This window comes from Equus asinus, chromosome 1, assembly GCF_041296235.1.
Source record: "Equus asinus isolate D_3611 breed Donkey chromosome 1, EquAss-T2T_v2, whole genome shotgun sequence".
In the NCBI taxonomy this organism is placed as follows: Eukaryota; Metazoa; Chordata; class Mammalia; order Perissodactyla; family Equidae; genus Equus; species Equus asinus.
In genome coordinates this window covers 36,506,677-36,520,161 of record NC_091790.1, presented here as the reverse complement: position 1 = coordinate 36,520,161, position 13,485 = coordinate 36,506,677, and the positions used below count along the sequence as shown (strand labels likewise).

The 13,485-nt window shown below is 40.7% G+C and overlaps 1 protein-coding gene across 28 annotated transcripts in view; it reads right to left on the bottom strand.

The window, feature by feature from the left end:
• The window catches only part of SYNE1 (spectrin repeat containing nuclear envelope protein 1), a 445,076-nt gene that overhangs the window by 124,235 nt on the left and 307,356 nt on the right, over window positions 1-13,485 (bottom strand). For 19 of the 28 annotated variants that reach the window (XM_070488115.1, XM_070487809.1, XM_044761490.2 and 16 more), the window contains 3 exons: window positions 7,734-7,868; window positions 6,661-6,770; window positions 1,512-1,668 (listed from right to left, as the gene is read on the bottom strand). In XM_070488115.1, coding sequence (XP_070344216.1) covers window positions 1,512-1,668; window positions 6,661-6,770; window positions 7,734-7,868 — 402 coding nt within the window. The remainder of the gene's footprint in view (window positions 1-1,511; window positions 1,669-6,660; window positions 6,771-7,733; window positions 7,869-13,485) is intronic. The other 9 variants (XM_044761496.2, XM_070487660.1, XM_070487767.1 and 6 more) reach the window with 3 other exon arrangements.

Below are 13,485 nucleotides of genomic sequence, written 5' to 3'. Positions count from 1 at the left end.
AAGCATGAAATATTACTAGAAATGTCCTGGATTTATCTGCCTCAGGAGAGTCACAAAAGACTGTGGTCCCTGATTTAGGTCTGTAAATATCTCTCACAGTCAAAGGAATGGGGAAACACTATAACATGAAGGCAAGCTAGTGGTCAAGTCCAGGAGAGCTAGATCAGAAATCAAGACTTCAAGCTGCGGGTCTGAGGAATGTGTGATCAGGGGTGTGAAGAAGGATTAACTCAAACACAGGGAGGAGGTCCGTGCAAAACTGTAGGCCAACATCTCCCAGGGTGGAGTATGCTTCTGGGACAACCGCCTCCAGGAATGGAGTGCTCTATGTGCCCTAGGCTGGTGTCTATTCCTGTGGACAGAGGCAAAGTAGGCTCCTGGCCCGAGAGGGGAGTGAGAGGGTGTGGCATGCCACGAGAGTTTGTAAAATGAGATAGAAATGGATGGCTCTGGAGGGGCTTGCGAACGGTTCCCCATAGATGAGGGGACACGTTACAACAGTTAGACCATCTCCTTTCAGCTGATCCTGGCAAGAAGCTCCTCCCCTTTCTCTCCTCAGATGCACCTTACTGATATCCTTTTGCTTCCAGGTTAAGCCTCTCCCAGACCCTAAGCTAGTCCTGGCCAGAGCAACGAGAACAGCAGCCTCCTCAGAGCCACAGTGAAGGTTCTAGAATTTACTCTGATAATACTACTGTCATGGAATGGCCCAGAGGAGCATTGCTGGCCCAGGACCTGGGACTAGGTTTCCGCCTTCAAAATCCTGCCAAGCCACAGCTGGGGTGAGCATCCAAAGGGCTGCCTGGGTTCCTGCCTCACTCACTAGCTGTCTAAGAGGGCGATTCCTCTCACTCTCAGTTGTTGTCTGGCTTCTGCCTAGAGTGAACTAATAGCTGTCATCCACCTGGAGCCTTCTGTTGCTATATCCAATTCCACTGGATTTGGCTTGCTTGGCGGGACCAAATCCAACATCACACAGTACCTACCCATCTTGGGAACCAGCCTACAGATGGGTTAGTAATCATTCTAGCTGACCACTGGCTTCCCCTTCCTTTTAGATCCAACGAGCTCCCAAAATGTTTTTCATTAAGATCTTCTGAAACTATTAAATACTGGAAGTAGCAATGGAAAATAAGATAACATGACAATTACTCCCAGATTTGTGGAATTTCTTTTGCCAGAGATGTGTATATCTTTGACTTGAATCTTTAATTTTCAAAGTTGTAAAAAAGAAAAAAAGGGGGGGCACTTAAAATTTAATAGTTTATGCTGAGTCATCAGATATTAATCATCTCTAAGGAAAATAGGATCTAGAAATCAAATAAATTTCCACATACAAATATACAATTAAGGAAAACACGAAACAGGCTTGTCAAGAAACATACAGGATGAATAATTTATGTCATTTTGAATTGATAATAAAAATAAACATTATTGCACAAGTTATATTCCTTTAGCATAAGCTGTGCATCTTTTATGTTAGTAATAGAGAAAAGCAAAATGTTTGGTACCACTTGCTCTTGTTCCTGTTCCAGAACATTCTGTAGTAGTTTCTGCTTGGTACTAAATTCTTGATGTAGGCTTTCCCATTTCATTCTCATCTGGTCTTCAGCAGGAGATTTCTCCCCTTCCATCCCCAAGTCCTGGGATAACACATCAGGTTTTTCGCTATTAGAAGAATAAATAATCTAAGTTTACAATGTGTGCAAAAAGGTGATAAGTTCTAGGTAACTCATTGTACCTACTAGATCTGGCTCTAAAATTGGAACTAGATTATTTTAGTCATTAGCTTACACTTTAAAAATATAAATAAAAATAGAAAATTTGACACTAACCATAAAACAAGTATATTCTTACTGATATTATAATTGAACCATGAGCACAATTAAATTAAAAATACATTGAAAATAGTTCAATATTAAAGATAAAAAAATAATTGTAACTTTTAGAATCAGAATGTGTATAATTAGATTAGTATCCTTTGACAAATACCCTACAAATTAATTCAAAAGCCCTAAAAATACGCTTAGTCTACGGAGAGTTTTACGCTGAGTCCAAAGAAAATACTATAGACCAGGTTTTAGGATCCAGACTGGGAGTACAGATCGTGAAAGTAAGGTACTGCAGTATCATCCTTAAAGACAGGCAGCAGTGTGGCATCTGAGAAAGACTACGGCTTTTGGGGTGAGACAGATCTGCTTTGATCCCCACTCCAGCACATTAGATTTGTGACTTGGAGTAATTTGCTTCACTTCCCTGAGCCTCAATTTTCCCATCTTTAAATGAAGACAGTATTTATCTTGCAGAAGTATGAGAATTAAATTTAGAGGCAAATAATAATCACTCAATAAATGGGGCCTAATGACAGTGGTAACGGTAACAACAAGAATCTGGGGGACCCAAGTTCCAATAGATCCTCGTTTGTCAGGAGTTTTGAAGTCCTAACTAGAACCATGCCATCTGAAAGGCACACTAGATTGTAATTACGATTTTGACAGAAGCTTTGTTCAAGTGGAAAAAAAATAACAATTCCATTGGCAAGATAATACTATACAGTACGCCAAAGCCAATTCTTCTAAGAAGAAGTTTTGAATACAACAGTTTCTTGAGGTAAGTCCGCTGATGTAAGCCTTAAATGATTATCTGTAAGGCTATGACGCAGGAATTCTACTTCTAGGATACAACCGAGAGAATTTCTCCCACCTGTGCACTTAAAGACATGTAAGAGGGTAGTTCGACAATGCCAGTCACAGCAAGAAAAAAACCGGCAACAATGTAAATGCCCAACAACAAGAAAATGGGTGAATAAGTTCTTATTTCACAACGTAAAATACTGCTAAGCAATTAAAATGAAAAGAACTAGATCTATATGTATCAACATGAATCAATCTAAAAAAGTAATGGTGAGTGAAAAAAGTGCCAAAATACAATTGATATCCCTAATTTTGTTTGAGATATTAGTCTCTGGACTTTTGTGTGTTTTTAAAAAAATCTTTTGAAATAAAAATCAAGTTTTAAAGTTCTTATGAAATTAAATTTCTTTATTGCGCTGTCTTTTGTAACACATCACTTTTAATTCATTTATGTTTGCATAACAATTTAGGATAAAACCAGGGGATATTTAAAATCTATATTCTTATATTTAATCATTGACACATATAAAACACCACCAGCTAATCAGTCTTAAATTGGAACATAGCCTTTTGTTTTCCATGGAAAATATTCTTCTTTCCCTTTGATATTTATATCAATTAATTTCCTTAGTAATCTTGGAAGGACCCCTCCATCAACTCTCCTATATGTCACATGCTACTTATTCTTTATATATTAAATTTGTACCCACGAAGCAGGTCATGACCTTCCCACAGGGGTTTTCTTACATAAACCAATTCACATTTGATAGTCTTGGAAAATCAGCTAACAAGTTAAAGCCTGAATATATAAAGGTTTTTTCTAGCGATGCTATTGTTCTGTTGAAATATATATATATTTTTTCTTTTGGCTTCTGGATATTGCTTAATTTATGGTTGTTCATTCGCTTGGTATCTTTACCCAGAGGTTTGAAAGGCATGCTTGAATGGTAACTAACCAGATTTGAAGGTGATTTTTCTAAAGAATTTGTATAAAAACTAAAGAATTTATAGGCAGCGTTTAAAATCAGTTTTGTACAGAAAGCCAGTACCGCACCGCAAACCTCTCTTTAAAAAATTTTCATCTGGGTCCTTTCCAAAGCTAAAGGGCAAGGAAAGAAAAAAAGATCATGGCAAGAAAGTTGCGGAAGATTCCTCCTGATTCTTTTTGTGAACTATACACATGATGGGGAGGCAATATGTGTGGTGGGTTCTCTATAAAGACAGAGTTTGGCAAAAATATTGAGAAAACTATGAAGGATGAATAAACATCTTAGAAGAACTGGAAACAGAATAGAAACTGCAAAATGAATGCAAGTCTCGATTTGGAGTCAGCATGGAAGGCACAGTGTTTCTCACTTGGGTTTGTATAGACACACATATTTATGGCCTTATCAGCATTTTTAAGCTTCATGGACAACAGAGATTTTTAAAACCCCTTTGTATTTAATTTAACACAATTTGTGTGTGTTTGTGTGAGAAGGACTGTCACTGAGCTGGCATCTGTGCCAATCTTCTTCTATTTTGTATGTGGGACCCCGCCATGGCATGGCCTGATGAGCGGTGTGTGGGCCCTCACCTGGGATCCGAATCAGTGGACCCCAGGAGGCCAAAGCAGAGTGTGAGAATTTAACCACTGTGCAACCAGGCTGGCCCCAATTTCAACACAATTTTTACAGTTTTAGGGTTATTTTAATGGAATTCCTGACTATAGATGCCATAATAGTATTCATTCTTATTTTTTTAATTGATATTTATTATTTGTATCGATATTTTTAGTGTTTTTTGATTTGTTTTTCCTTTCTTGAATGTCTTCCTATTTCCTAGGTATTTTGTTAGAATATGTGTATTGACAATTGCATTTTAGTTTGGTTTCTATCATTTTGCCCTTGAAATTCTCAAATATATACATATATATGTATATAGTGAACACTGATATCGTATATCAGTACCAGTATGTCAGCACTGACTAAACTGAAAAAAAATGAAAAAAAAATCTTAAAATCTGCCTTTCCAAAGTTAGTTTTGATAATCTACATTCTAGTCTGGCTCTTACCCACACATATACCATACAGTCAATTTTTATTTTTATGTTTTTTTGGTGAGGAAGATTGGCCCTGAGCTAATATCTGTTGCCAATCTTCCTCTGTTTTGTTTTTGTTTGTTTTTCTCTCCAAAGCCCCAGTGCATAGTCCTATATCCTAGCTGCAGGTCATTCTAGTTCTTGTATGCGGGATGCTGCCACAGGATGGCTTGATGGGCGGTGTAAAGGTCTGCACCCAGGATCCGAACCAGCAAACTTCCCAGCTGCCTAAGCAGAGTGTGCAAATTTAACCACTTGGCCATGGGGCCGGCCCCTACATTCAATTTTATATCACATTTGTACTTAGTATCACAGATACATTTTCTGATACTGTTACATAACTTCTTGTTAAGATTATATGTACATACTTTTTTTCTTAGGCTTTTTTATACCATTGGGCGTTTCTGCCTTTTCAATTATCTGGTATTATAAATAATATTTCAAAATTATTTTTATTATATGTATTTCCTCCTTTAGTTTATTTCCTTCAAGTAAATGATCAGACATGAGAACATTCAAGGCAGTGGAGTTAAAGCTATTTGGCATATTACGGCCAAACGACACTACTACTAAATTACTACCTTTAGCAACGCATGAACACAGAGGTTTCACCGAAACTTTTTTCTTAACGTTTTAGATTTTAAAGAAAGTTTTCTTAGATAACTTCTCCGTTGACATTCACAGCCTTCACAACCCTTCTGTGATGAAGCGGGTCAGTTATTACTCTGATTCTACAGATGAGCAAACTGAGGCTTGAGCTGAGTAACTTTTCCAGGGTGACAGCAGGAGAGCTGGAATAAAACCCAGCCTTGACTCAACATACAGGGATGCGTCCACTCCGCTTCAGTGCCTTTTCCTTCCTATGTTTTAAATCCAAGTCTTCAACTTGAAACATCACCTTAATTTTTCTTTTAACACTTTACTTTTCTGCGTATAAGACTTTTGGTCTCCACTCCAAACCAGGACACAAAGCTCAATGACTTTACATGTAGAAATTATAGAAATAGAACATCAAGAAAAATCCAGGGGGCCAGCCCGGCGGCGCAGCAGTTAAGGGCACACGTTCTACTTTGGCGGCCCTGGGTTAACCAGTTCGGATCCCGGGTGCAGACGTGGCACCACTTGGCACACCATGCTGTGGTAGGTGTCCCACATATAAAGTAGAGGAAGATGGGCACAGATGTTGGCTCAGGGCCAGTTTTCCTCAGCACAAAAAAGAGGAGGATTGGCAGCAGATGTTAGCTCAGGGCTAATCTTCCTCAAAAAAAAAAATCAAGATATTCAGTAGGCACTTACATTTATTTTTCAGAATGATGTTAGAGGAAGATAAGTTCTTACAGGGAAAATGTTTTGCAGTTATATATGATCATTCAGTTAGAAACAACAGGGATCTAATTTTATAATGCATTTCTTATTTGATTTTAAAAAATGAACTCAAGAGCATTTTCTCTGTACAGATATGCTGACCAGCCTGGAAACAGGGCAGACAAGTTAGCCATTGTAATTACTAGCTATACTCATGCTGCGCTATGAGATGTTCAAAATGCAAGGAAATTTAGCATCTTAAAGGAAAAACATAATGATTAAATTTTTGCAGAAGACATTTAAAATAATTTTTCTTTTTTGACGAAGATTAGCTCTGAGCTAACATCTGCCACCAATCCTCCTCTTTCTGCTGAGGAAGTCTGGCCCTGAGCTAACATCTGTGCCCATCTTCCTCTTCTTTATATGTGGGACGCCTGCCACAGCATGGCTTGATGAGCAGCGCACAGGTCTGCACCCAGGATCCAAACCAGCGAACCCCAGGCCACCAAAGTGGAACATGCAAACTTAACCGCTATGCCACTGGGCCAGCCCCTAAAATAAAATCTTGAGTGAGATATTTACATTTCTTCAAATGTCAGGAAGACACAGTGACAAGAAGAGAAAAAGTGTTTCGAAACATACCCAACACCACCAGAGGTCTCCGCTGCTGAATGCTGGGTCAGAATTTCCTCCCCGCGACTGGCCACCGACCGGAGGAGGGTCTTCTGCTCTGCTAATTCTTGTTCCAACTCCTGCTCAACGAAAAGGACAAATGAAAACAGCTTTGTTACTCTATGATTCTTGTCTACAATCGTGGTTCTATGTCTAGAAAATTAGAGAACTTTTGTATTCAGTTTTAAAGTTTGCACATTGCATAAAAGGTGTGTTTTAGGTAAATGCTCGAATATTACTCTAAAGTACTCAATAACTTTCTCTGGAGTTGACAAAAGAAATCTCTGAAAAATCTTGGAAAAGCCAAGGGGAAAAGAAAATTTTGCTGGGCAACGGTGCCCTCTACTGGTAGAAAATGCACTTTCACTTTGCAAAATCAACATTGCCTTGTTCTAGCCGCGAGAGATCCCTGAGAGGAACAGCTCTTTAATTCCCCTCTTACTCAATAAATGGGATTATCAATGGATTCAGCTTTACTTTTCCATTATTTATGATAAACGTTTTTACTCTTTAAGAAAATAAAACATTTTAATATGTCCTATACATAATGTTAAGGTATCAATGAGAAATCATTCTTATTCAAAGCTCATTTGTTTCGCTAGACAAAAATTTGCAATCCTATTTTGTGATGGTATCCACTTGCAAGTGGAAAATAAATCAAATTTCTTTCAAAAACATGTATTTCAGGCTTTTACCAACTCTCAGAGGCCTTCCTGAGGTTTTTATTATATAAAACAGACTCAAATTGGGACCAACTGAAAATAGAGTAGATATCCTTGATAAGGCAGATTATAATTGAGTTGCACCATATAGAAACCTAAACACAAGCTTTTCTTAAAGACTAGACTTTAAAATGACCGATCATTCCAGCGGTCACAAGTTAGTACATTGGAACAGCTAGCCAGGTCTCGTTTCTGTCCGAAGAGAAGATAAAGGAGCATCTTGTGCCTTTAGTACAGAAGCAACTTATCCTTCTACAAAACTGCTCTCAAGGTGTTTGCTTGGTAGATCTGCAGGTCAGAGGGAGGTAGGAAATCCTTTACTTTTTGTTGCTGGAGGCTGCTCTGTCGCTGGTGGGACCACGCGGTGCGAGCTTGGGCCAGCCATTCCTGGACACTGGGGCTCTGAGCAGCAGTCAAGTCAGCATCGCTTTCCTCCTTCTCTTGTGCTGTTCCCTGCTTTTAACAAAGTAGAAATCAAGAGCCATCCTACCCACAGGAAAACCTTAACCCAAATGAAGTGACAACTCCTTTAGTGTGGTCTGGATAATGGTACCAAAATGGCTCCATTTGGATGTGAAATCACTCACATTAAAAAAAAAAAAAAAGGTAACACAAAACCCATAAATTTATGGCATTTGCAAGAGGGAGAATCATAAATAGATGATTATACTTAGAAATATTTGAGGGGAAAAACTATTTAGAGGCTAGGCTTTTTAGCTGACTGATGTGGTCACCAGATATTATTCTAGAATTTTTTCCACAAGCATATAACTCTGGTTCTCACTTCCTCTACTATCAACACAAGGACCAGACCCCACTGCCATGTGCTGCCACTGCTGGCCTTGATGAAGTTTGGCTAAAGGAAAAAGACAAAAGTAATTACTTATTGCCCAGGCAGGAGTTTATCCTTCCTGCTTGATTATTCTGATGGAATTGGAAAGGCCCTAAAATACTGAATACCAGAATGGAATCAGTTCTGAAGGAGAGCCCTTCTACTCACACATAGGTGTAAGCCAAAGGATAAATTACACAATTTTTTTTTTTGAGGAAGATCAGCCCTAAGCTAACATCTGCCGCCAATCCTCCTCCTTTTGCTGAGGAAGACTGGCCCTAACATCCGTGCCCATCTTCCTCTACTTTATATGTGGGATGCCTACCACAGCATGGCTTGCCAAGCAGTGCCATGTCCACACCTGGGATCCCAGCCGGTGAACCCCAGACTGCCGAAGTGGAAAGTGCGCACTTAACCACGGCACCACTGGGCTGGCCCCACAAATTACACAATTTTAATATTCACTCATGGGGTTGGGGGGATGGTGGTGAGTTATATTCTGCCAACAAAAAGCCACACAAGGGCTCTGCTGGGGAGACAGATAATAGACAAGATGAGACGGATAGTCTAAAAGCAACAAAGAACGTGAAACTAGAGAATGGATCAGAAGGCTGGTGGAGAAGGCATCTCCAGAGGAGAGAAGTGTGCCGAGCACTGAAGGATGAGACACGGCCAGCCTGGCAAAGATCCAGGGGGTGGGCCCTCCAGGCCTAGGGAATAGCCTGAGCAAAGCCCAGAAGGGGGAAGAAACTGGCATCTCAGAGAGAGCAAGTGCAGTGAAGGGGCCCATGTGGCTGGAGTACGGGGGGGCAGGTGGGGGCGGGTACTGGGCACGTTGCTTCCGCAGAGGAGTCGTCCTGCCGTCTAGTTCTGGGGCTGTAGCTCCTCTGTGCTTTGGTCCTTCTTTGCTGTATCCGATGATGGAATGGGACCACGCCACTCCAGCTCATCGGGCCTGACTGCCACAAAGACCCTTTTCTTTCTCTTCTTTTCAGAATTTTACACTATTACAGGGAAATAGATGGAGTCTGTTTACCCTCCTGTCTTAACTCCTTAGAATCTCATGATGACGTTGGAAAATGTCTGAGATAACGCACTTTGCAAGGCTGGTATCAGTGCTTGAAGTGAAGTGAACTGAGGGAAACAGTGAAAGCTACAGGCGATCATGGAGATAGTCCTCTCCCACACTGAGCCACCTTAGCTCGTGGGGACTTCCTTTCCTTTAAGATGATGCCGCTTTCCAGCAAGAGGATGTGGTTTAGGTAAAATAACGGGGGTACCATTGGTATAAAATACGTGATTTGCATTTTGTAGGACCTTCAGAATGGGTGAAAGTGACGCCCAGTTCAGCATATTCCCCACCCCCCCAGGAACGCCTCTCACAAACAAGCAGCGAATTTTCAAGAAGGTGGAAGGTGCGGGGCGGGGGTGCTCTTCCAGGACTGAAGCCCTCACATTTCTGCATGGAACAGTCTCTCCCATCTGAGAATGCACATCTACCCAGAATAAGTTCTGGAAGATCCTGGCTCTTCCAGCAAGGATGAAACAGCAGGTCAAAAGGGACCTGTAGAGAATGACCCCAAAGAAGTCAGTTGAAAGATGTTCTCAAGCAGAGCTGCTCCAGCTTACAAAACATGACCAAGCGGCATGGCCATGACCTGCTGACTCTCTTTGGTGGGATCCAGTCACCTCCTGCCCACTTTGCTCTTCAGCAAAGGTTTGTTCTCTGAGTCCAGGCTGAAGCCTCGTGTGGTAACTTCTCAATGCACCACCTCACCCTTCGACGCCGGTTAGCACTGCCTGTTTGAGAGCTTTTCTTTCAAATTCCTCACACCAAATCAGTGCTTGGAAAAATGACAACTGAAACCTCAGGTCTCGAGAACAGCTTAACCACTTTTACATGCACGAACACACATATTCAGATTCTAAGACTTAAGAGCTAAGAAGGGGAGTCATACTTGACTAATCGGATCCACAGCTTTAGAGGAAAAAAAATTTAAGCAGCATCAAAAGCAGAGGCCAAGTATGTATTTTCTATGTGGTTGGGTTAGGTTTTTCAGTAAGTGAATTTTTCTCTGACCGATTTAGTCACTTTGAAACATAAGACTTGGACCACGGAAAGCAAAAAATGATTAAGAATCCAGTTCAAATTTCACTCCCTCGCCCCTTGGGATGAGAAGGCACTGACAGAAGCAATAAAATAATGGTAATTACGTTCTCTGAGGTCTGATAACAGTTTTCTCTCCCACCTAGGGAATAGGAAGTAAGGGGCTTCTGCACCCAGACTCCCCCTTGGGTGGGGCCACATAAGCTGTTTATTTTGGAAATACTGGAAGAGTAACCACTTTGCCAGGAACATTCCTTGGAAGATTAGTGAGGATTGGGGAATGCTAAACTTTAAATAAAACACTTCTTTATAAAGCATTTCATTATTGATGCAGGGCAAACTCTTGGCTCCTCTGGTGGATGATAATGTGTGAAAATGACCTAAATTTCTTCCAAGAAAGATACCGTGTAATTCAAGAGAGAATATTACAGTAAGTCTGTGTCCCTTCACGTAGAGAAGGAATCTATTTGTGGGGGAAACTGAAGGGATTGGTTATTCTTTGGTACGCACAGAAGTCCAACTAGTTAAAAAGAATGGCTGTAACAGATAAGACCGTTTTATAGATAAGCAAAACTGAGAAACGGTGTGTTTATGGGCACACAAGGCTGAGGAAGGTATTCCAGTCCTGAATCACGCAACCCCCCCCACAGACGGCCACAACCTCACTGACATCTATGCTCAGTGGAAGATTTTTTTTTTCCCCCTTTAGCATTAGTTAATTTCAGACCAATTCCGAATTTTCTACACAAAGGGAAATGATCATTTTCATGGCAATAATATGTACACAGGGATCCTTTCATTCCTACAGTTGGAAAAATAATCTCTTTTAAAAGCTCTAATTATAAAAAAATCCATCAAGTTTTTCAATCTTATATGCTGGAAACTCATTAGACAAAATATGTTGGAATCTATAGATGTCTTAAAAATGAGCAATGATTTGGGGCCAGCCCGGTGATGCACCAGTTAAGTGGGCAGGTTCCGCTTAGGGGCCCGGAGTTCGCCGGTTTAGATCCCCTTGTGGACACGGCACCGCTTGGCAAGCCACGCCGTGGCAGGCCTCCCACATACAAAGTGGAGGAAGATGGGCATGGATGTTAGCTAAGGGCTAATCTTCCTCAAAAAAAGATAAAATAAATAAGCAATGATCAATTTCAACACAGCAAAACACTACCATTCATATGTACATTTCATACGACAGAATCCTCAGGAAAGCTTACACCTGTGGGCGGAGTCAGGACTTTTCTCAAGCTGAAGAATCCCTGTGGCCTGGGGCAGGACCTGCCGCATGTGGACACCACAGCCGCTGTCAGCGAGCTCAGCTGGCCCTGACCAGACTGAAACCTTGCCTTCCAGCATGTCAGGAGTTGCTATCCTCCCGAAGAATGTGGCTTGCAAACAGTTGGTTGTTGTTATTAATTACTATAAACACTGCAATTTGAGCACTTACTGTGAGCATTACTTGCATTAAAAACTTTAGGATTTTTTTAAAGTGAAATACTATTATTTCCCCTGCTTTAGAGATGAGAAAACTGATCTGTAAGAAAGGCTGAAGGAAGCTCAAGGATCTTGCTCCAGGTCAATAATGGGTGGGACCAGGATGGGGAGACTGAACAGCATTTCTAAAGTGAGGGTCCAAGAACCAAGGCTGGTTTCTGGACAGGCCTTGTCTGCCACACAAATTATTTCAAAATTTTAGAATGAAATGTCAATGTTTTAAAATTGGGAGATTTTAGGGGCCAGCCTGGTGGTGCAGCGGTTAACTTCATGCACTCCGCTTCAGCAGCCCGGGGTTCGCAGGTTCAGATCCTGGATGCAGACCTATGCACAGCTCATCAAGCCATGCTGTGGCAGTGTCCCACATATAAAGTAGAGGAATATGGGCACAGATGTTAGCTCTGGGCCAATCTTCTTCAAAAAAATTTTTTTAAATAAGATAAAATAAAATAAAATTGGGACATTTGGATATAAATCCCAATTTCCTTTCTCTGGAGGACCTAGCAATGCTGCCTATAGATTCTCGTGTGATAGCAGCTGGAACTGAGTACCAGCTCACCAAGGTCCTGACTAGGCCTGCTTCACTCACTTATATCCCTTCCCAGGCCCTGAGGCCTTGGAATTTGTGTCCCTACCCCTGTTTAATGCCCACCTGTGCCCCATCCCTCCCCACCTGCCTCCAGGGTTAGGGCACAATTGGAATTTTATAAATGAAAGCTCTCCCACATAGGGAACCTTGAAGTCTCTCCCTTTGTTTTGGTTTCTTTTGGGATTAAGTTCATTCACATACCACCATTGGAGGGGGGGAAATGCACAATGCCTTAGATTGATAGTAGCTTTTATAAAACTAAGTGAAATGATGTATACTTTTACAGTTACAAAATCCTTCTAGTTTTGTTCAATTTTAATACCGTGAGCATTTTTCTTTTGTTTTAATTTGCAAAGTAAGACTGTCTGTGCAGTTTAAAGTACGTAAATTTAAAGTGAAAAGTTGTACTTTGTCTTTATTTGCATTTATTTCTCCAATGGTGAAATCAAATATCTTTTCATATACTCCTTGACCATTTTAATTTCTTTGATTTCTTTCTTTCTATCTTTTGTCCATATTTCTATTAGGTGACCTTTTTTTAGTGATTTAAAAAAGATTTGTGGAAATTAAGAGAATTAATTCTTTATCATGTGAATTGCGGTTTCTTCCCTATTTCTCCATGCCCTCTGATTTGGTTAATATTTTTTTGGTTATACAGAACTTTTTCATTTTTGTGTAGTAGTTTTGAAAAAACTAAAATTCTGGGTTTTGGGCATACTGGCACAGGTCCTCTCTACCCTAAGATTTTGTTTTGTTTTGTTTTTTGTTTTCTTAAGCTTGGCACTTCAGCTAACATCTGTTGCCAGTCTTTTTTTGTTTTCTTCCTTCTTCTTCTCCCCAAAGCCCCCCAGCACACAGTTATAGATTCTAGTTGTGAGTGCCTCTGGTTGTGCTATGTGGGACGCCACCTCAGCAGGGCCTGATGAGTGGTGCCATGTCTGCACCCAGGATCCAAACCAGCGAAACCCTGGGCTGCCAAAGCTGAGTGTGTGAGCTTAACCACTCAGCCATGGGGCCAGCCCTCTAAGATTTTTTTTAAATACCTATACAA